General features: G+C 46.1%; 1 protein-coding gene across 2 annotated transcripts in view; it reads right to left on the bottom strand.

The window, feature by feature from the left end:
* Positions 1-24,324, bottom strand: part of tmem108 (transmembrane protein 108) — a 90,120-nt gene that overhangs the window by 56,217 nt on the left and 9,579 nt on the right. For both annotated transcript variants that reach the window (XM_063069385.1, XM_063069386.1), the window contains exons 3-4: positions 22,105-22,190; positions 12,808-13,983 (exon numbers count right to left, since the gene is read on the bottom strand). In XM_063069385.1, coding sequence (XP_062925455.1) covers positions 12,808-13,983; positions 22,105-22,144 — 1,216 coding nt within the window. In that variant the 5' untranslated portion in view covers positions 22,145-22,190. The remainder of the gene's footprint in view (positions 1-12,807; positions 13,984-22,104; positions 22,191-24,324) is intronic.

Raw genomic sequence — 24,324 nt, 5'->3', positions numbered from 1 at the left:
CCTCTCCCAAACTTACAGACACACTCTCACCCTCTCCTCAACTCTCAGACACACTGTCACCCCATCTGAATGACCCTTCACCCTCACCCGAACTGATGGACACACTCTCATCCCGTCTGAGTGACCTGTCACCCTCTCCTGAACTCACGAACACATGCTGACCCTGAGTCACCTGTCACCCTCTCCTGAACTCATGGACACACTCTCACCACCTGTGAGTGACCTGTCACCCTCTCCCGAACTCACAGACCCACTCTCACCCCGTCTGAGTGACCTGTCACCCTCTCCCGAACTCACGGACACACTCTCACCCCGTCTGAGTGACCTGTCACTCTCTCCTGAACTCACGGATACACTCTGACCCCGTCTGAGTGACCTGTCACTCTCTCCTGAACTCACGGATACACTCTGACCCTGAGTCACCTGTCACCCTCTCCCGAACTCACGGACACACTCTCACCCTGAGTGACCTGTCACCCTCTCCCGAACTCACGGACACACTCTCACCCCATCTGAGTGAGCTGTCACCCTCTCCCGAACACACGGCTACACTCTCACCCTGAATGACCTGTCACCCTCTCCCAAACTCACAGACACACTCTCACCCTCTCCTGAACTCTCAGACTCACTCTCACCCCATCTAAATGACCCATCACCCTATCCCGAACTGACGGACACACACTCATCCCGTTTGAGTGACCTGTCAACGTTTCCCAAACTCTCGGACACACTCTCACCTCATCTGAGTGACCTGTCACCCTCTCCCGAACTCACGGACACACTCTCACCCCATCTGAGTGACCTGTCACCCTCTCCCGAACTCACGGACACACTCTCACCCTGAGTGACCTGTCACCCTCTCCCGAACTCACGGACCCACTCTCACCCCGTCTGAGGGCTTGTCACCCTCTCCCAAACTCACGGACACACTCTCACCCCGTCTGAGTGACCTGTCACCCTCTCCCGAACTCACGGACACACTCTCACCCTGAGTGACCTGTCACCCTCTCCCGAACTCACGGACACACTCTCACCCCGTCTGAGTGACCTGTCACAATCTCCCGAACTCACGGACACACTCCCACCCTGTGACCTTTCACCCTCTTCTAAACTCACAGCCACACTCTCACCCCGTCTGAGTGACCTGTCACACACTCCCGAAGTCAAGGACAAACTCTCACCCCAGCTGAGTGACCAGTCACCCTCTCCCGAACTCACAGACACAGTCTCACCCCATCCGGGTGACCTGTCACCCTCTCCCGAACTCACGGACACACTGTCACCCTGAGTGACCTGTCACCCTCTCCCGAACTCACGGACACACTCTCACCCCGTCTGAGTGACCTGTCACCCTCTCCTGAACTCACGAACACACTCTGACCCTGAGTCACCTGTCACCCTCTCCCGAACTCACAGACACACTCTCACCCCGTCTGAGTGACCTGTCACCCTCTCCCGAACTCACGGACACATTGTCACCCTGAGTGACCTGTCACCCTCTCCCGACCTCACGGACACACCCTCACCCCATCTGAGTGACCTGTCACTCTCTCCCAAACTCACAGACACACTCTCACCTTCTCCTGAACTCTCGACACACACTACCCCATCTGAATGACCCTTCACCCTCTCCCAAACTCACAGACACAGTCTCACCTCGTCTGAGTGACCTGTGACCCTCTCCTGAATTCACGAACACACTCTCACCCTGAGTGACCTGTCACCCTCTCCCGAACTCACGGACACACTCTCACCCCGTCTGAGTGACCTGTCACCCTCTCCCGAACTCACAGACACACTCTCACCCCGTCTGAGTGACCTGTCACCCTCTCCCGAACTCACAGACACACTCTCACCCCCTCTGAGTGACCTGTCACCCTCTCCCGAACTCAGGGACACACGCTCGCACCGGCTGAGTGACCTGTCACCCTCTCCCGAACTCACGGACACACTCTCACCCTGAGTGACCTGTCACCCTCTCCCGAACTCACGGACACACTCTCACCCTGAGTGACCTGTCACCCTCTCCCGAACTCACAGACACACTCTCACCCCGTCTGAGTGACCTGTCACCCTCTCCTGAACCCACGGACACGCTGTCACCCTGAGTGACCTGTCACCCTCTCCCGAACTCACGGACACACTCTCACCCCGTCTGAGTGACCTGTCACCCTCTCCCGAACTCACAGACACACTCTCACCCCCTCTGAGTGACCTGTCACCCTCTCCCGAACTCACGGACACACTCTCACCCGTCTGAGTGACCTGTCACCCTCTCCCAAACTCACGGACACACTCTCACCCCGTCTGAGTGACCTGTCACCCTCTCCCGAACTCACGGACACACTCTCACCCTGAGTGACCTGTCACCCTCTCCTGAACTCACAGACACACTCTCACCCCGTCTGAGTGACCTGTCACCCTCTCCCGAACTCACGGACACACTCTCACCCCGTCTGAGTGACCTGTCACCCTCTCCCGAACTCACGGACACACTCTCACCCCGTCTGAGTGACCTGTCACCCTCTCCCGAACTCACGGACACACTCTCACCCCGTCTGAGTGACCTGTCACCCTCTCCCGAACTCACAGACACACTCTCACCCCATCTGAGTGACCTGTCACCCTCTCCCGAACTCACGGACACACTCTCACCCCGTCTGAGTGACCTGTCACCCTCTCCCAAACTCACATATACACTCTCACCCTAAGTGACCTGTCACCCTCTCGCGAACTCACGGACACACTCTCATTCTGAGTGAACTGTCACCCTCTCCTGAAATCACAAATACACTCTCACCCTGACTGACCTGTCACTCTCTCCCAAACTCACGGACACATTCTCACCCCATCCGGGTGAACTGTCACCCTCTCATGAACTCACGGATACACTCTCTCCCTGAGTGACCTGTCACCCTCTCCCGACCTCGTGGACACACTCTCACCCTGAGTGACCTGTCACCCTCTCCCGAACTCACGTACACACTCTCACCCCGTCTGAGTGACCTGTCACCCTCTCCCGAACTCACATATACACTCTCACCCCGTCGGAGTGACCTGTAACCTTCTCCTGAACTCACGGACACACTCTCACCCAGTCTGACCTGTCACCCTCTCCCGAACTCACGGACACACTCTCACCCCGTCTGAGTGACCTGTCACCCTCTCTCAAATACATGGACACACTCTCATCTCGTCTGAGTGACCAGTCACCCTCTCCCGAACTCACAGACACAGTCTCACCCCATCCGGGTGACCTGTCATCCTCTCCCGAACTCACAGACACACTCTCACCCCGTCTGAGTGACCTGTCACCCTCTCCCGAACTCACGGACACACTCTCACCCCGTCTGAGTGACCTGTCACCCTCTCCCGAACTCACAGACACACTCTCACCCCGTCTGAGTGACCTGTCACCCTCTCCTGAACTCACGGACACACTCTCACCCCCTGAGTGACCTGTCACCCTCTCCCGAACTCACGGACACACTCTCACCCCGTCTGAGTGACCTGTCACCCTCTCCCGAACTCACGGACACACTCTCACCCCGTCTGAGTGACCTGTCACCCTCTCCCGAACTCACGGACACACTCTCACCCCGTCTGAGTGACCTGTCACCCTCTCCCGAACTCACAGACACACTCTCACCCCGTCTGAGTGACCTGTCACCCTCTCCCGAACTCATGGACACACTCTCACCACCTGTGAGTGACCTGTCACCCTCTCCCGAACTCACAGACCCACTCTCACCCCGTCTGAGCGACCTGTCACCCTCTCCCGAACTCACGGACACACTCTCACCCCGTCTGAGTGACCTGTCACAATCTCCCGAACTCACGGACACACTCTCACACTGAGTGACCTGTCACCCTCTCCCGAACTCACAGACCCACTCTCACCCCGTCTGAGGGCTTGTCACCCTCTCCCAAACTCACGGACACACTCTCACCCCGTCTGAGTGACCTGTCACCCTCTCCCGAACTCACGGACACACTCTCACCCTGAGTGACCTGTCACCCTCTCCCGAACTCATGGACACACTCTCACCCCGTCTGAGTGACCTGTCACCCTCTCCTGAACTCACGGACACACTCTGACCCTGAGTGACCTGTCACCCTCTCCCGAACTCACGGACACACTCTCACCCCATCTGAGTGACCTGTCACCCTCTCCCGAACTCACGGACACACTCTCACCCTGAATGACCTGTCACCCTCTCCCGAACTCACGGACACACTCTCACCCCGTCTGAGTGACCTGTCACCCTCTCCCGAACTCACAGACCCACTCTCACCCCGTCTGAGGGCTTGTCACCCTCTCCCAAACTCACGGACACACTCTCACCCCGTCTGAGTGACCTGTCACCCTCTCCCGAACTCACGGACACACTCTCACCCCGTCTGAGTGACCTGTCACCCTCTCCCAAACTCACGGACACACTCTCACCCCATCTGAGTGACCTGTCACCCTCTCCCGAACTCACGGACACACTCTCACCCTGAGTGACCTGTCACCCTCTCCCGAACTCACGGACACACTCTCACCCCGTCTGAGTGACCTGTCACCCTCTCCCGAACTCACGGACACACTCTCACCCTGAGTGACCTGTCACCCTCTCCCGAACTCACGGACACACTCTCACCCCATCTGAGTGACCTGTCACCCTCTCCCGAACTCACGGACACACTCTCACCCCGTCTGAGTGACCTGTCACCCTCTCCCGAACTCACGGACACACTCTCACCCCGTCTGAGTGACCTGTCACCCTCTCCCGAACTCACGGACACACTCTCACCCTGAGTGACCTGTCACCCTCTCCCAAACTCACGGACACACTCTGACCCTGAGTGACCTGTCACCCTCTCCCGAACTCACATATACACTATCACCCCGTCTGATTGACCTGTCACCCTCTCGCGAACTCACGGACACACTCTGACCCTGAGTGACCTGTCACCCTCTACCGAACTCACATATACACTCTTACACCATCTGATTGACCTGTCACCCTCTCCTGAACTCACGGACACACTCTGACCCTGAGTGACCTGTAACCCTCTCCCGAACTCACGGACACATTCTCACCCTGAATGACCTATCATAATCTCCTGCACTCACGGACACACTCTCACACCATCTGAGTGACCTGTCACCCACTCCTGAACTCACGGACACACTCTCACTCTGAGTGACCTGTCACCCTCTCCCGAACTCACAGACCCAGTTTCACCCCATCCGGGTGAACTGTCACCATCTCCCGAACTCACGGACACATTCTCACCCCGTCTGAGTGACCTGTCACCCTCTCACGAACTCACGGATACACCCTCACCCTCTCCTGAACTCTCAGACTCACTCTCACCCCATCTAAATGACCCATCACCCTACCTGAACTGACGGACACACTCTCACCCCGTCTGAGTGACCTGTCACTCTCTCTCAAACTGACAGACACACTCTCACCCTGAATGACCTGTCACCCTCTCCTGAACTCACGGACACACTCTCACTCCGTCTGAGTGACCTGTCACTCTCTCCCTAACTCACGGACACACTCTCACCCTCTCCTGAACTCACAGACACACTCTCACCCCGTCTGAGTGACCTGCTACCCTCTCCCGAACTCACGTACACACTATTACCCTGAGTGACCTGTCACCCTCTCCCGAACTCACAGAACACTGTCACCCCGTCTGAGTGACCTGTCACTCTCTCCTGAACTCACAGACACACTATTACCATGAGTGACCTGTCACCCTCTCCCGAACTCACAGATACACTCTCACCCTGAGTGACCTGTCACCCTCTCCCGAACTCACAGACACCCTCTCACCCTGAGTGACCTGTCACCCTCTCCCGAACTCACAGACACACTCTCACCCTGAGTGACGTGTCACCCTCTCCTGAACTCACAGATACACTCTGACCCTGAGTGACCTGTCACCCTCTCCCGATCTCACAGACACCCTCTCATCCTGAGTGACTTGTCACCCTCTCCCGAACTCACAGACACACTCTCACCCTGAGTGACCTGTCACCCTCTCCTGAACTCACAAACACCGTCTCACCCTGAGTGACCTGTCACCCTCTCCCGAACTCACAGACACACTCTCACCCTGAGTGACCTGTCACCCTCTCCTGAACTCACAGACACACTCTCACCCTGCATCGTTTGCTTTTCATCTTTTATTGCTGCTGTTTCACATATTTATGCAACTGCTTGTAGTACTATAAGTGCCAGTAACATAACGTCTTAGTTAAACATACAGCTCATACTTCATGAAACCTTTGAACCTTCAGGCCTTGACACTCAGGGATGTGCTAATATTATTTTGTGACTGTATCAGCTGGATTGTAACTACGTGTATGTGTTGTATGTGACTATGGGTACTGTGTTTTGAACTTTGGCCTCAGGAACAAAGTTTTGTTTAGTTGTATACATGTGTGTGTTTGAACGTCAATTAAAGTGGAACAGAAAATGATACAGTAGTAATTGAGATTCTTTGTAATCAATCACTGAATATTATCTGTAGCCTGTAGATTTGACTCAATGCAGGTAGTACAGGGCGGAAACAGGACACTGCAAAAAATCTTAATCTATTTTAAAACTATTTTGATGAAAATGATTGACAGGCAAAAGGGGAAGAAAAATGGGTGTGTAGGATCAGATAGTGGTAAGAAATTTTTGTATGAGGTGTTTGTTAAAGGGGTGGGTTTTTCTGCAACTGTCATGCATTCAGGCAGAGGTGGAACAGACTGAATATCACAGCAGACACAAACCTGCTGGCTGAGTCACCTCCGGAAAGACCTCTTCTGATCTTAGCTCACATTATCACAATGACTGCAAATAAAAGTGAAGGTTTGTTGCTATAGACAATATGGTCCACACTACTTGGTTTATGGAACTCATCGGTTGCTATTGTTCCAAAAACTCACTCAGGAGCATTCGTTCTTTAACTAATTTATAAATATCCTGTGGGCAACTTTGTGGACACTTGCCTTTTCATGTATTCTTCAGATATGTGAACAGATTATCATAATTGGTCATTGGTCTTGTTGGTTCATTAAGCATATAACCATATATAACAATTACAGCATGGAAACAGGCCATCTCGGTCCTTCTAGTCCATGCCGAACTCTTATTCTTACCTAGTCCCACTGACCTGCACTCAGCCCATAACCCTCCATTCCTTTCCTGTCCATATATCTATCCAATTTAACTTTAAATGACAACATCGAACCTGCCTCAGCCACTTCTGCTGGAAGCTCGTTCCACACAGCTACCACTCTCTGAGTAAAGAAGTTCCCCCTCATGTTACCCCTAAACTTTTGCCCTTTAACTCTCAACTCGTGTCCTCTTGTTTGAATCTCCCCCATTCTCAATGGAAAAAGCCTATCCACGTCAACTCTATCAATCCCCCTCATAATTTTAAACACCTCTATCAAGTCCCCCCTCAACCTTCTACGCTCCAAAGAATAAATTGTTCAACCTTTCTCTGTAACTTAGGAGATGAAACCCAGGCAACATTTTAGTAAATCTCCTCTGTACTCTCAATTTTATTCACATCTTTCCTATAATTCGGTGAAATCAATTTTGAGTTAAGATCAGAAGAGGTCTTTCCGGAGGTGACTCAGCCAGCAGGTTTGTGTCTGCTGTGATATTCAGTCTGTTCCACCTCCGCCTGAATGCATGACAGCTGCAAAAAAAACCCCACCCTTTTAACAAACACTTCATAGAAAAATTTCTTACAACAATCTGATCCTACACAACCATTTTTCTTCCCCTTTTGCCTGTCAATCATTTACATCAAAATAGTTTTAAAATAGATTAAGATTTTTTGCAGTGTCCCGTTTCCGCCCTGTACTACCTGCATTGAGTCAAATCTGCAGGCTACAGATAATATTCAGTGATTGATTGACATGAGTGTAATCTTTAGCTGACCACATAGACACTATTCTAAACTTTAGTTTCATGTCATTACTGGTCCTTTTCACCACGTACTTCAGTTTTACTGATGCACGTTTATAGGACCTTTTTATCAAATGCCTTTGAAACTCCATGCACACTGCTCATTAACTCTGTTGCCCCAATTAGTTTTCCTGTTATCTCAATCATTCAATAGTTTTGAATTGCCTTAAAAAAAATCGATGTTGGCTTTTCTTTACCAGTCGACATGAAACGACATCTATTAATTTTGTCCCACGTTCTGATCTTTTTCAAGTTCCCCACCAGTGTTACTCTGAGTGACTTGAATTTGTACATCCTATTTTGACAAAGCTATGCTCCAGTGCTTTGGCACTAGCTACATGGTTAAAGGTGGAAGGTCACCATGAGTACCTCCATAACTTTGACCCTTGTTTCTTTCAGTAACCTAAGTTCATCCAGTTTGGAGCTGGTGACTAATCTGCAAAGACTTTAACCACTTTTTATACAGATAGGTGCATCATAGAAAGCATCCTATCCCGATATATCACAGCCTGGTATGGCAAATGTTCTGCCTAAGGCTACAAGAAATTGTAGAGAGTTGTGAAGACAGCCCAGTGTAGCACAAAAACAGCCCCTCTTCCATCAATTCTATCTACACTTTCTGTTGCCTTGGAAAATCAAGTACCCCTCCTATTCTGGCCATTATCTCTTTTCTCTCACATCAGGTAGAAGAAACAATAGCCTGAGAGCATGTACCACCAAGGTCAAGGACAGCTTCTATTCTGCTGTTATCAGACTCTTTAATGAACCTATCATATGCTAAAAAATGAGTTCTTGATTTTCCAGTCTACCCCATTGTTATCCTTGCACCTTCTTTGTCTGCCTAGAATGCACTTTCTCTGGAACTACAACACTATATTCTGTATACTGGTTTCCTTTTACTGCCTAAGTGTCGTTAGATGCGGCATGATCTGCCTCGATGGAATGCAAACCTTTTAATTGTATCTCGGCATATGTGACAAGAACAAAATGATAATTAGATACATGTCTACAACCAGCCTTTCTGATACATACTCATAAATTTTTAGCCCCCTCCCCCCAAGATCTCAGATATTTCCTCCTTTGAATTCAGCATCATCTTCCTTGATAGAGACAGACGTTCCTATTATAGATTTGTGTAGAGCAATTTTTGTTACTGATTATTCACCCCAACTAAGGATTTACTACTTTTAAGTCAATAAAAGACTTCTGTTGTGTATTTTATGTTAGCTGCCAACTTAGTCTCATAGTGCTTGTTGTCTAAACTTTCCATATTCAGCCTTGGTCTGACTTGTGTTATTGACTGTTCTTTCCGCAACTCTCTTTTACAGCCTTATCTTACTGTCCCCCCCCCCCCCGCCCCCAAGAAGCTCCAATTTTGGCTTTATCCATTTCTTTCATGCCTCTGCATATGTACAAGCCAAACCTGAAAAAAGGTTTACCCTCCCTTATCTTCTGACATTTGGAATCTTGTTCAACTTATTTAAACAATTAAAGTTTGTATTTACAATTTCTTCTAACTGACTAATTAATTCATTGTTTATTAAATGATTTAGGTGCTTTTCCTTGGTTCTCAGCTTGCCTTAACACTTATGTTCAGTCCAGGTTTAACTCCTTGTATTTTTGCTGCCCTTTCTCCCAGCTCTTCTTCTACCATTGTGTCACCTCTAATGTCTCTCCCTCAGTGTTTTATTTTGATCTCCCCTCCACTATCAGGTCTCCTCTCAGTCTCTCTTTATATCCTTGTGTCTCCAGCCTTACTTATCTCTCCCTCCTGGTGTTTGAAGGGGAGGTAGGGAGATAGTGATGTTTCAAGTCAAGGCCCTACATCAGGAAAGTCTTGACCCACAACCCTCCCTCTTTCTCCACAGATATAGTCTGACCTGTTGAGTTCCTCCAGCAGTTCGTTGTTCCAGATTTCAGTAAGTGCAGTGTCTTGAGTGTCCACAGTTAAAATGGCCACCTTCATTTAATTACATTATTATTTCTCATGATCATATCTGCAGACAAAATTAACTGATTGTTTGGCTCTCATGCTTTTAGGAGTGTGTATTTTTGTTGAACTTTGATGTCTGATAACAAAAGTGTCTTGGGCATATTTATTTAAAGCACAATAAAGCTTCTTCCACCATTGACAAACATTTACACAGTGTACTTTTGTGGATGGGAAATACTCCCAATGTGTAACAATTCACTTCTGATCCACAATTGGGGGTTCAACCAACACCACATCTCAGGCAAATGCCTACTAACTTGTCTGAAAGAGGAGTGAAGTCCTTTGTGTATTGAATATGCAATGTATCTGATATTCTATATACAGTGTTCGGTGTTTTATATTCATTATTCCGTGTTCTGTGTCCATTGTTCAACATTCTGTGTATTTTTAAGGTGGCGGTAGATACATTCTTGATAGCAAATGGGTGAAATATTACAACAGAAAATGTAGAAATGACAATCAGACAAACTGATCTCATTAAGTGGTGGAATTGGGTAAAGAGTTGAGTGGCCTACTAGCTTATATGTTCATGTGTTCACTTCAACCAAAACCATCAGATTTACTGACACATGCAATAGGAACCCGCCCACACCCCTCCCCTACACAGCCCAGTCTATCATAAAAATGAGCCTTTCCCCCCACCCCCCCGATGACTGTACACATTATTGTCTCGGGAAAGCAGCCAACATAATCATAGACCCCTCCCATCCTGGCCATTCACTGTTCTCCTCTCCTGCCAGGCAGAAGATACAAAAGCATAAAAATACACGCCACCAGGCTCACGGACATCTTCTATCTCACTGTTAAAAGACTCATGAACTATAATAAAGATAAACCCTCGACTTCCCAATCTATATGGGCCTTATATCTTATTTGTCTGCTTACACTGACACTGTGGGCACGTGGCCAAGTGGTTAAGGCATTGGAATAGTGATCTGAAGGTCGTGAGTTTGAGCCCCAGCCGAGACAGCGTGTTGTGTCCTTGAGCAAGGCACTTAACCACACAGTGCTCTGCGATGACACTGGTGCCAAGCTGTATTGGCTTTTGTCCTTCCCGTGGACAGCATCGGTGTCATGGAGAGGGGAGACTTGCAGCATGGGCAACTGCCGGTCTTCCATAAAACCTTGCCGAGGCCTGCACCCTGGATAGTGAAGACTTTCCAGGTGCAGATCCATGGTCTCGCAAGTTTAATGGATGCCTTAAACTGACTCCATTTTCGCTGTAAACATAACACTATATTTTGCTTTTGTTATTGTTTTTATTACCAAGATGTATTTGCATTCTGTCTATGTGTGACCAAAATCAAAGCTTTTCATTGCATCTTATCACAAGTGACAATAATAGATCAATTACTAATTATTGATCCCCACCCACCCTCTGTAATTTCTGCATCTGGGTGATGGCCTCTGATACTCATTCTGTTTAATTCATTGAATTTGTTTGGCACAACATTGTAGGGCAAAGGTTTGATTTTATTAACTACAGAACTGAGACATCTCCCCAGCAGCTTATGGTGGTCCTTTTTCTGGATTTGCTTAGGTTAAACAAGGAATGGATTCAAACATTAAAATGATGGGCTATATATATATATGTGTGTGTGTGTGTGTGTGTGTGTGTGTGTGTGTGTGTGTGTGTTTGTTTATATATGATATACTTCCTTATATTTTTTCTGAGGTGAAAGGTGGTACTATCGTCATACCCTTCCCTATCTCCTTCCCCATCTCTCCCCTTATACTCTTTCATAGCTCTTTCCTTATCCACTCTGTTATTTCCTTCCTTTTCCCCTTTCCTATCCCCTTCCCTTACCCACTTACCCACTTGCTTACCCACTTTTTTAATGTGGATAAATGTGAAGTTATCCACTTTGGTGGCAAAAATAGGAAAACAGATTATTATCTGAATGGGTGCCAATTAGGAAAAGGGGAGGTGCAACGAGACCTGGGTGTCATTATACACCAGTCATTGAAAGTGGGCATGCAGGTACAGCAGGCGGTGAAAAAGGCGAATGGTATGCTGGCATTTATAGCGAGAGGATTCGAGTACAGGAGCAGGGAGGTACTACTGCAGTTGTACAAGGCCTTGGTGAGACCACACCTGGAGTATTGTGTGCAGTTTTGGTCCCCTAATCTGAGGAAAGACACCCTTGCCATAGAGGGAGTACAAAGAAGGTTCACCAGATTGATTCCTGGGATGGCAGGACTTTCATATGAAGAAAGACTGGATGAACTGGGCTTGTACTCGTTGGAATTTAGAAGATTGAGGGGGGATCTGATTGAAACGTATAAGATCCTAAAGGGATTGGACAGGCTAGATGCAGGAAGATTGTTCCCGATGTTGGGGAAGTCCAGAACGAGGGGCCACCGTTTGAGGATAGAGGGGAAGCCTTTTAGGACCGAGATTAGGAAAAACTTCTTCACACAGAGAGTGGTGAATCTGTGGAATTCTCTGCCACAGGAAACTGTTGAGGCCAGTTCATTGGCTATATTTAAGAGGGAGTTAGATATGGCCCTTGTGGCTACGGGGGTCAGAGGGTATGGAGGGAAGGCTGGGGCGGGGTTCTGAGTTGGATGATCAGCCATGATCATAATAAATGGCGGTGCAGGCTCGAAGGGCCGAATGGCCTACTCCTGCACCTATTTTCTATGTTTCTATGTTTCTCCAGTAGAAGATTATTCTAGCAGCTGTCCTGCAGTACACTGCTGGTCTGAGTAGGTTGAGATCTGTTCATTAGTAATGTACATCATAAAAATTGCTGAATTTTCTAATCATTATCGTAAATGTGTACACAGGGTAACTGATCCTACTGATATCCGTACAATATGGAAATTTATCCCCTTACTTACAGCATGATGAAACAGGCACACTGACAGCCAGAATAATCCAGGCTATATCTACTTTGCTGAGGCAGATAGTTGCTTTTTGTTGAGGTTTATCGACTTCCGTTGCATGGGAAATATTGCCAGGCGTTTCTGGGCCTCTGGTCTCCGCTGGAACGATTCTATTCAGGAAGCTTCCTGCTGCTGTTGACTCTGATTCAGTGAAGGTTGAGGAGATCCCAGATGAAACCATGGTTGGCACAATGCTAGCAGTTAAAGTATCACTTTTCTTCATGCTGAATGCTGTCAGAGAGGATGAAGAATAAATCCCAAACACAGCTGAGAGGTTTCCATTAATTTTCAATAAATCCTGAAGTGCATCTTTATACGAGGGATATTCCGCTGTTGTTATAATATATGAATCTGAATTTAGAGCTGTCAATGACTTCAACGGCAAGTTATCAAAGAGAGGAGGGACCTGTATGAATGAGCTAATTGCCAAGCCACTTGGCAAGGAAGAAAGAGCTGGTGTCTGTAAAACGCTGTCCTCCACAATATTTGTTCCCTCAACTTGCCAGAGAGTTTTAAAATCATGCAGGTTATCGGGCTGATTTGGTGTGGCTTCATAATTTGATGATTTCAACATAGTGACATTGTGGCTATCAGGTGTACTTGAAACCAGCTCAGACTGATAATTAATGGATGGAGAGATTGTCACAAGTTCTCTGTATGAACTGGTGGAAAGTGAAGAATACAGTGTTACATTCCCATTCAGCAGTGCAGATTCCACTAACTCATTTTTGTGAACAGCAGACAGTCTCTCATCTGCAGCGGTTTGTTCTGAATACAAAGTGCTTCGAGTATGCAAGGACACAGTGTCTGTCATTGTTCTGTGATAATTCCAGGCTATATCCCCTGGTAAGATCGACATGGTTGGCTGGATATCAGTAGGTGTGGGGTCAACCAAGCTGGTATCCACCCTGTTGGAGTCATAGGCTAACTGAAGATACTTTAAGGCATTCCCATCTGCATCGGAGGTCTTGTGTCTGTTAATACGGTCTGTTATCTTGTAACTGGCACTCGGTTTGGGTAAGCTCATTCTTACAGCTGTTGAGTCCGTGAGATAACTCTGAGACACTGTCTGAGGAGACAACTTGTGTGCTGTGGACATCAATTCTTCAGTCAGTGCCAGGATCAGAAGACCTAAATGTAAATAAGAAAGGTTATTGGAAATCATAATCATTTTCTAGACCAGAGAATGAGACAAAGTAGGAGGCTCCTTGATACATCGTGCCTGCCCTAAACCTAACCCCATTCCTCTGCTCTTTCTCCAGATCCTCCAAGTTGAATCCCATAGTGACCTTTGGATCTGATTCAATTATCCTGTCAGGTGGGGCCTTCCTTGGTGCACCAGCCCGTGGCAATGAACGTACTTCATTGTGCCTTTAAATCTGTGTCTGCTGATCACCGACCTTTCAGCCAGCCAAAGTAATTTTTCGTCATTCGCTCTCCCAACCCACCTGTGGTTTTGAGCATTTTTTCTCATCTGCTCTGTCACAGCTAGGATAGTCACTGCCAATCAGTCCCAACACAAATCTCAAATTCTTCTTCCCTGGAAATATTCCATTAGATGCCTTCTTTTGTCTTTCTGTCTTTGACACTGACGTTTGAGTGAGGAGCCCAGATATGAAGGGAACATCCCAGCTGGGTCTAAACAATGAAATAAAGGTTCTGCTAAATACTTTATACTTTATTGTCGCCAAACAATTGAATGTACAATCATCACAGTGATATTTGATTCTGCGCTTCCCACTCCCTGGATTACAAATATTAAATATTACAAATATTAAACATAGTAAAAATTAGTAAATATTAAAAATTTAAATTATAAATCATAAATAGAAAATAGAAAAATGGAAAGTAAGGTAGTGCAAAAAAACCGAGAGGCAGGTCCAGACATTTGGAGGGTACGGTCCAGATCCGGGTCAGGATCCGTTCAGCAGTCTTATCATAGTTGGAAAGAAGCTGTTCCCAAATCTGGCCGTATGAGTCTTCAAGCTCCTGAGCCTTCTCCTGGAGGGAAGAGGGATGAAAAGTGTGTTGGCTGGGTGGGTGGTGTCCTTGATTATCCTGGCAGCACTGCTTCGACAGCGTGCGGTGTAAAGTGAGTCCAAGGACGGAAGAGTGGTTTGTGTGATGTGCTGCGCCGTGTTCACGATCATCTGCTGCTTCTTTCGGTCTTGGACAGGACAACTTCCATACCAGGTTGTGATGCACCCTAGAAGAATGCTTTCTACGGTGCATCTATAAAAATTAGTGAGGGTTTTAGGGGACAGGCCAAATTTCCTTAGTTTTTTCAGGAACTAAAGGCGCTGGTGGGCCTTCTTGGCAGTGGACTCTGCTGGGTTGGACCAAGTCAGGTCATTTGTGATATTGACCCCGAGGAACTTAAAGCTTTTGACCTGTTCGACTTGCGCACCACCGATGTAAATTGGGTTGTGCGGTCCGCTACTCCTTCTGAAGTCAACAACCAATTCCTTCGTCTTGCTGACGTTGAGGGATAGGTTATTGTCTTTGCACCATGCCACCAGGTTCTTAATTTCCTCTCTGTACTCAAACTCATCATTACCCGAGATATGGCCTACAATTGTTGTGTCATCAGCAAACTTATATATTGAGTTTATGGGTTTAATGCAAAATGCATTAAAACTTAACCCAAAATGCCTTTAATATGTTAAACTTTGCTAGTGAAACAAATAATACTCCATCTCATTTTCCTTTATTTGACATCCTCAGCTTTCAGTGATTTTTTGACACAACAACCCCATCACTCTGTTTCTGCGTTCACTATATAACATTATACTATATAATTCCAAGACAGGAGACACCAGGGTCCGTGATGGTGGAACCTGGAGCAAAGGACAAGCTGCTGGAGGAACTCAGTGTGTTGAGCAGCCTCTGTTTAGGAAAAATTGACATTTCGGCTGAAGACCCTTCACCCGTAATCTATTCAATTCCAGTCTCTTCCCCTTTCACTACAAGTATCTTTCACACTACACCACACTTCAATTTCCCTTATGTTTTTTTCTGAAACCCACAGCCAACTTTCTCATTTCTGTTTCATGACTTCTCTCAACTGTAGCCCAAGCTTGTTTAAAGAAAAGTGGCCCTAATTCTGAATCCTGAGGACTACCACTGTACCGCTGTCTCTGTCATTCCACAGAGACATAGCATCACAGAGTCATACAGCACCGCGCTGGGTCCTTCAACCCACTTGTCTATGTGAACCATCAGGTCACCATTTACACCAATCCCATTTAGCAAGAGTTGGTCCACAGCCTTCCATGTCTTTGCAAGTATGATGACAACCTATTTACCAATATTCACTGTTTTCCAACTCATGAACAATTTCATGTCTACTTACAGTTCATTAATCACATGAGCTTCCATTTTGTAAATGTCTAACGTATGGGGTGTTTGTTCATGCACCATTTGAACTGTTGTGACTGTGAACAATTCACCGGGAGACACTGGAGCTGGTGGATATAGAAATCTTAATTCAGCAAAACAAGCAGGTATCAGACTGGAGACTCTTTTGGAAGAAGAGACACACCAGACCCAATAATACACAACATTTTTATATACAAAAGATCAAAGGTAACAGCAGCAGGACAATTTTATAGTTACAATGTACCCACAATGCTTCCTTTTAATTACATATAATTTTCAAGCACCTCCAGCACTCCAGACATCCAAAATAAATGTTAATCCCCATCATCTCTCTGGCTGTATATATGCATATGCAGACATTTCAGGTGATCAAACCCTGTCTGCAGCTCCAGGAAACCCACTGTTCAGAGCTGCATTTTAAATTCAATCTGCAATCCACATTCAAATCTGAAAACTCATTGCTGTTGAAATTAATATTACCGTAACTCCAGGATACACCCTAACACATACATCAAATACATTACCCTCATCTTTTACCATGCCATGTTTCCACACCATCTCTGTAACTTGGTTTCTTTCCTTCCTGGTTCTCGACCTATACTACCTGACCCACTCAGTGTTTCCTTCCTCATTTCCTGGGACCCTTTATCAGATTGGAAAGGAAAGTGGCAGAAGCTAGAACAAGAAGTTGCGGGAGGAGGAGGAGGACGAGTACAAACTGGCATGTGATAGGTGAGGGGGAAGATTGATGGGGGAGAGGAGAAGTATGAAGCTAGGAGGGGATAAGTGGAAGAGGCAAAGGGCTGAAGAATGTATTCTAACGGGAGCAGCCAGTGACCCTAAAGTAAAGAGAGGAAGGAGGCAAAATCTGAGGGAGGTGAGAAGAGAACAGGAGACAGAGAAACCAGAAAATGGATTGGATAAAGAGAGAAGGTTGAGGGGAGTAATTACTGGAAGTTAGAGAAATCAGTGTTCATACTATCAGGTTGGAGGCTACCCAGATGAAATATGAGGTATTGATCCTTCAACCTGACTGTGGCCTCATTGTGACAGTAGAGGAGGCCATGGACTGACATGTCAGAATGGGAGTGAGAAGTTGAATTGAAATTGGTAGCCATCTGGAGATCCTGTTTTTTGCAATGGACAAAGCAAAAGTGCTTAATGAAGTAGTCCTCCCATCTGTGCCAGGTTTCACCCATACAGCAGAGGTCACATTGGGAGCAACAGATACAATAGATAATCCTGACAAACTCACGGGTGGTGTCACCTGGAAGGACTGTTTGGGGCTTTGAATAGTGGTGAGGGAGGAGCTGTAGGGCAGGTGTAGCACTTGTCCCACTTGCAGGGATAAGAGCCAGGAGGGAGGGCAGTGGAGAGGGACTCGTGGACAAGTGGGGGGCAGGGGGGTCACATAGGGAACGATCTCTACCAAACAGAAAGATGTCCCTAGTAGTAGGATCTCACTGGAGATGGCGGAGGATATTGTGTTGGATATGAAATCAGAGAGAACGAGAAAGATAGAGAGAAAGAATCAGAATCAGGCTTATTATCATTGACATTTGTCGTGAAATATGTTGTTCTGTGGCAACAGTACAGTGCAAGACAAATTACTGCAAGTCTCCTAATGAGAAAGTCAAGGATACAGCTGAAGGGGAGGTAGAGAGGCCCAGGTTTTGGAGGTTGTTATTTAGTACTGAGGGGATGATGGTGTTAAACACCTCTGAAATCAATCAACATTAGCCTGATGTAGGTATTGCTGTTGTCCAGGTCTAGTGGAGAACCAGTGAGTTTGCATCTGCTGTAGACATGTTGTGGTGATAGGCAGATTGCAGTGGCAAGTACAGGTCCTTGCTCAGGCAGGAGTTAATTCTAGCCATGGCCAACCTCTTAAAGTGAATTGATGGATGGCTGTTCTTTGCCACACAGTAGTGCTACCAGATGATAGTCATTGAGGTGGCTCACTCAGCTCTTCTTGGGCACCGGTATGATTGATGTCCTTTTGAAACACGTGGGAACCTCCAATTGCAGCAGTGATATCCTTGAACACTCCAGCTGGTTGGTCAATAGAGGTTTTCAGCACCTTACCAGGCCTGCTGCCTTGCAACTGTTCACACTCTTGAATGGTGTGCTGACATTGGCCTCTGAGACAGAGATTACAGGGTCACCAGAGGTTGTGGGGATTTGCACAGGTGTCGATTAATTCTCTTTTTCAAAGCACGCATAAAAGGCATTGAGCTCACCTGGGAGAGAAGCGTCCCAGTCACTCATGATAGTGGAGACAATGGGACATTTAGCAGAGATGTGGCCTCGTTACTCCAGAGACCTGGGGACCAATCCTGACCTCCTGTGTGTTCCCTGTTGACTGCACGGGTTTCTTCCAGGTGCCCTGGTTTCCTCCCACATCCCAAAGATGTGAGGGTTGGTGAGTTAATTGGCTGCTGCAAATTTCCCCTGGTGTGCAGGGGAGCATGCGGAGAATAAATGGAGCTATTGGAGAATTGTATAAAAATGGGTACAGAAGTATGGATTTGATGGGCCAAATCTCTCTGTGATTCTATGACCTGTGAGAAATGGAAGCAAACACCCAAAATCCTTGCATACCAAATGTTAACTGATAGACACTCAAACACAATAACTCCCACTTCTCCCTAGGAAGGAACTGTGGCCATAATGCACTCCTACTGGTTCTGTTCTCCAGTCAGTCTTAAACAAGTGAACACATTCTGGTTCAGGAAGATCTACTGGTATTTGCTACAAGCAAGTACAAAACAGATATTGATGAAGGAGAGTGACTCCTGTGGAGATAAAACACCCAGAAAACATTTTGGTTGCAAATGGTTCTAAACATTATTAGGAGCTGTAACATAACACTATATGTATGATATAAAATTACATGAAAATACCAATCACCTGCCGAGGAAATTGTTGGAAAATTTAACAATATGAATTGGTTTCAAATTCTAATAATGTTGCATTTGTCAAAAGGTTTAGAAATTCATATGACAGCTTCCAGCGTTATTCATTTGCAAAGGTACTGTGTGTTGTTCTGGGATTGTGACTGGATCACAAGAGATTCTGCAGATACTGGAAATCCAGAGCAATGTACACAAACTACTGGAGGAACTCAGCAGGTCAGGCAACATCTATGTGAATGAACAAATAATCGACATTTCAGGCTGAACCCCTTCATTAGGACTTGTAAGGGCGGGTTAAGATGGGGGGGAGGGAAAGGAGTACAAGCCAGAAGGTGATAGGTGAAGCCAGTTGGGTGGGGGAGGGGGATGAATTAGGAAACTAGGAGGTCATCAATGGAAAAGGCAAAGTCCGGGAAAAGAGGGCATCTGATAGAGGATAGTGGACCATGGGAAGACAGGGAAGGAGAAGCACAAGGGGGAGGGTCTAGGCAGGCGAGGAGAACAGGTAAGAGGGGTCCAGAGGGGGGAATTGAAGAAGAGGGAGAGGGAAAATATTATTGGAAATTGGAGAAATCAATCTTTATGCCATCAGGTCAGAGGCTACCTAAAGTTGTTGCTTCTCCAACCTGAGAACAGTCTCATCATGGCAGTAGAGGAGGTCATGGAATGAGAATGGGGATTGGAATTAAAATGGTTGGCCACCGAGAAATCTTGATTTTTGCAACTTTGCCTCAACTTCCACCCTGCTCTTAAATTCACTTGGTCCTCTCCCCTTTCTTGATCTCCCTGTCTCTGATATATTTTATAAACCCTACTAAATCCCACGGCTATCTTGACTATACCTCCTCCCACCCTGTCTCATGTAAAAATGCCATTCCCTTTTCTCAGTGCCTTTGTCTCCGCTGTATCTGTTCTCGGGAGGATTCCTCCTTCAAGGAATGGGGTTTTCCTTCCTCCACCATTAACGCACCCTCAGCCACATCTCCTCCATTTCTTGGACATTGGTGCTCACCCATCTTCCAGCCACGTTAACAGGGATAGAGTTCGTCTTGTCCTCACCTACCACCCCATGAGCCTCCATATCCAACACATTGTTCTCTACAATGTCTGCCATCTTCAATGAGACCCTACCACCAAACACAACCCCCACTCTCCAATTTCCACCCTCTGTGATTCCCTTGTCCTTTCATCCCTCCCCACTAATCTCCCTCCTGGCACATATCCCTGCATTCGGAAGTACTACACCTGCCCATTCACCTCCATTTAGGGCCCCAAGCAGTCCTTTCAGTTGAGGCAACATATCATCTGTGAATCTGTTGGGGCTGTCTACTGTATCTGGTGCTCCTGATGTGGCCTCCTCTACACTGGTGAGATCTGATGTAGACTGGGGGACTGCATTGTCGAGCATCTTCATTCTATCCACAAAAGCCGGAATTTCCCGGTGGCCAACCGTTTTAATTCACATTCCAACATGTCAATCCATAACCTCCTCTTCTGCCATAATGAGGCCACTCTCAGGCTGGAGGAGCAACACCTCATATTCCATCTAGGATGCTTTCAACCTGATGGCATGATCAGGAAGTTTTCCAACTTCCTGTAATGTTTTCCCCCTCCCCTTCTTTCTTCTACAATTCCCCATTTTGACTCCCCCTTTCACCTTTTCTCTTTACCTGCATATCACCTCCCTCTAGTGCCCCTCTTCCTTCCCTTTCTTCCATGGTCTTCCTATCCGATTCCTTCTTCATCCCTTTACCTTTTCTACCTATCACCTCCCAGCTTCTTACTTCATTATCCTCCTCCACCCACCTAGTTTAACCTATTACCTTCTGGCTTGTAGTCCTTTCTCATCCTACCACCATTTTATTCTGATCTTTCCCCTTCCCTTCCAGTCCTGATGAAGGGTCTCTGCCCAAAAAATCGATTATCTGTTATTTCCATAGATGCTGCGTTCCTCCAGTATTTTGAGTGTGTTGCTTGTGACTAGAATGATATGATTCCATTTCTGAGAAAAAGTCATTGACCTGGAATGTTAATGCTGGCCCTTTCTGCACAGATCTGCCTAACCTGCTAAGTATTTCCAGTATCTTCTACCTTAAAGTACATGAGTCTTCAGTCCCACACCACTAGCAGGTTCATGAACAGTTATTACCCTTCAAAAATTAAGCTCCTGAACCAGTGTGGATAAATTCACTCACCTTAATCTGAACTGGACTCACTTTTAAGGACTCTACAACTCAAGTTCTCAGTATTATTCATTTATTATTTTGTATTTGCACAGTTTGTCTTTTGCACATTGGCTGTCTGTCACTCTTTGTGTGTAGTTTTTCACTAATTCTATTGTATTTCTTTGATCTACTGTGAATACCTGCAAGAGAGTGAATCTCAGGGTAGTATACAGCGACATAGACATACCTTGATAATACAATTACCTTGAACTTTAAATAATGTGGAAGCATAAAATTATTTATTTCTGCACTTGAAATAACACAGTTGCTGACAGAATCAGGAGTTAACAGAGGCCCTTTAGTTCACTGACAGACCTCACTGGGGCTGCTACTGAGGTCACCGGTGTTAAAAGTTAGTTATATGTAAGGTGTATACAAATAGATGTTTGAAAGGTCGAGGAATTGAGGAATATGGAGAACTGGCACAGAAGAAGAAATGAGGTCAGTGCAGATCAGCCAGAATCATATTGAATGGCGGGACGGTCCTGAGGGGCTAGGGGCCTTCATCCTGCTGCTGTTTTCTTTTGTTTGTGTCTAGTCTTCTGACCCTAATGAAGTGGCACATTTTGGCTTTCAGACCTTTTAGACTAATTGTTATTGACATTCTTATTCTACTTGCCTTCAAATTTCTTCCAGCCAGGTTTTGATTGGTACAAGAATGATTTATTTTGTAGACAATTCCTTTGCTTTTCTTTGTAAAGTTGAATAAACAAGATATTGCGTGCATTTCTTACTTAGCAGTTGGTGATGGAGGACCCGTGAGCTTTTCTTCATGGTATCATCTGCTCCAGCTTGCTTTGCACTTTACTCATGTTTCACTCTAGAGACACAAAAGGAAGTCTGTTAATTGTGTGTGTGTGGGGGGGCAGTATAAGAATATTAAGGTCCATGAAAAATCATAATGATGCAGATGTTGCAAGCCTGAAGTAAAACAGAAAATACTGGAAACACTCAGTAGGTCAGGCAGCATCTGTGCAGAAGAAATAATTAACTTTTCAAGCCTTAGCAGCAGGGAATCTAGAGGAGGGCTGGGTGGAACCAAGGGAATATCCCTGATAGGTGAGACCAAATGCATTAAGATGGTAATTAGAGATATGTAACATCTGGTCTTTCACCTCTTCCCTTGCTAGTGTTCAGAGTCCTGAACATTCTTTCCAAATGAAGCAGGGATTCACATGCACTTCTTCCAATCTATTCTACTGCCTTCAATGTTCACAATGCGTCCTTCTCTACATTGGTGAAAGCAAACAAATACTGGGGTGATTGCTTTGTAGAATACTTGAATCCAGTCTGCAGTGGTGATTCTGCACTTCCCGTTGCCTGCCACATAGTTCCCCATCCCACTCTCACTCTGACCCATCTGCACTGTTAGAACAAGCTCCAGTGGTCCAATGCAAGTCTGAGGAACAACAGCTCATCTTCCGCCTTTGCAAATTGCAGCACTTTAAACTCGTTCTCATTGCTACCATCAGGAAGGAGGTACAGAAGCCTGAAGGCACACACTGAATGATTCAAGAACAGCATTTTTCCCCTCTGCCATCAGATTTCTGAGTGGACATTGAACCCCTGAATGCTACCTCACCACTTTTTAAAAAATATCCTATTTTTTGCACTACTTATTTACTGTAACTATTTAATACATACATACTTACTGTAGGCCACAGTTTTCTTTCTCTCTTTATTATCATGTATTGCATTGTACTGCTGCCGCAAAGTTAACAAATTTCACGACGACACTAAGCCTGATTCTGAATTTGTCTCTGATGCTGAATTCTCCAATTTAGCCCACCATGTCCATGCTGGCCACTAAGTACCTCTATTTACTAGAACTTGTCTTCTATACCATGGTGATTCAAGTATTCACCAGATACTTCTCAAATGTTGTGAAAGTACCTGCCTCCACCACCACTACCTCAGGAAACCTGTTCCACCCTCTGGGTGATAAAACTTTTCCTCAGATCCCTCCTAAACCTCTTACCCATACCCTCAACCCAGGCCCTCTTGTTCTGCAATGGGAAAGGGCTTTCTACTGTCCACCTTAACTAAGCTCTTAATTTTGTACCTCTCTAGCAGATCCTCCCTTGACCTATCCACTCTAAGGAAAACAAACTCATCCTATTCAGTGTGAAATGCTCCATCCCAGGAACTAACTGGTGAACCTTTTCTACACCATCTCCAGTGAAATCACATCCTTTCTATAGTGGGGTGATTAGAACTGTATACGACTGAACTCCAGCAGTAGCCTAACTATAGTTTTGTTCACTGTGTACGTCCTACCTCATTTCTTCTCCCAGTGTTCATCATCTTACATTTATCAGATTGCATTCTATCTGCCATGTTTCCATTGTCCCATCTAAACAGCAGATTATTGTCATTCTGCAGCCTATAATGATTGTCCTGATTACCAACACCACAAAAATGTTGTGTCTTCCACAAATTTATTGATCATATCTCCTACAGTTATATCCATATTGTTAAGGACAAGACAAACAGCTGTGTGGAGTTTGCGTGGTCTTTCTGTGACTTGTAGTTTTGTTCCGAGTACTCCGGTTTCCTCCCACCTCCCAAAGATCTGATAGCTGATTGGCAGATTGTGAATTGTCTCTGTAAAGGATATAGGTAACAAAAGGATCAAAGTGATATCAGTGGGCATATGAGAGAAAATCATCTGCAAGGAAGTAAGGAGAGAGGGATGGACTGGTGTGATTACTCAGCCGGAAACTGGCATGGATCTGAAGACTGAATGGCCTCATTCTTTATATTAAGTCATATGTGGGAAGGATAAAATAGAATTAGTGTAGATTTAGGGTAAATGCGTGCTTGATGATCAGTACAAACACACTGGGCTGAAGGGCTTGTCTCTATATATCATTTCCTGGATGTTAAACTTCTACATTTCTTGTCTGTATACTTTCTGCTCCGCTGTATCAGTGCACGGATTGCAGAAACACAAA

The sequence above is a fragment of the Mobula hypostoma genome, chromosome 17 (genome assembly GCF_963921235.1).
Source record: "Mobula hypostoma chromosome 17, sMobHyp1.1, whole genome shotgun sequence".
Lineage (NCBI taxonomy): Eukaryota > Metazoa > Chordata > Chondrichthyes > Myliobatiformes > Myliobatidae > Mobula > Mobula hypostoma.
This window is presented reverse-complemented; position numbering and strand designations above follow the sequence as displayed.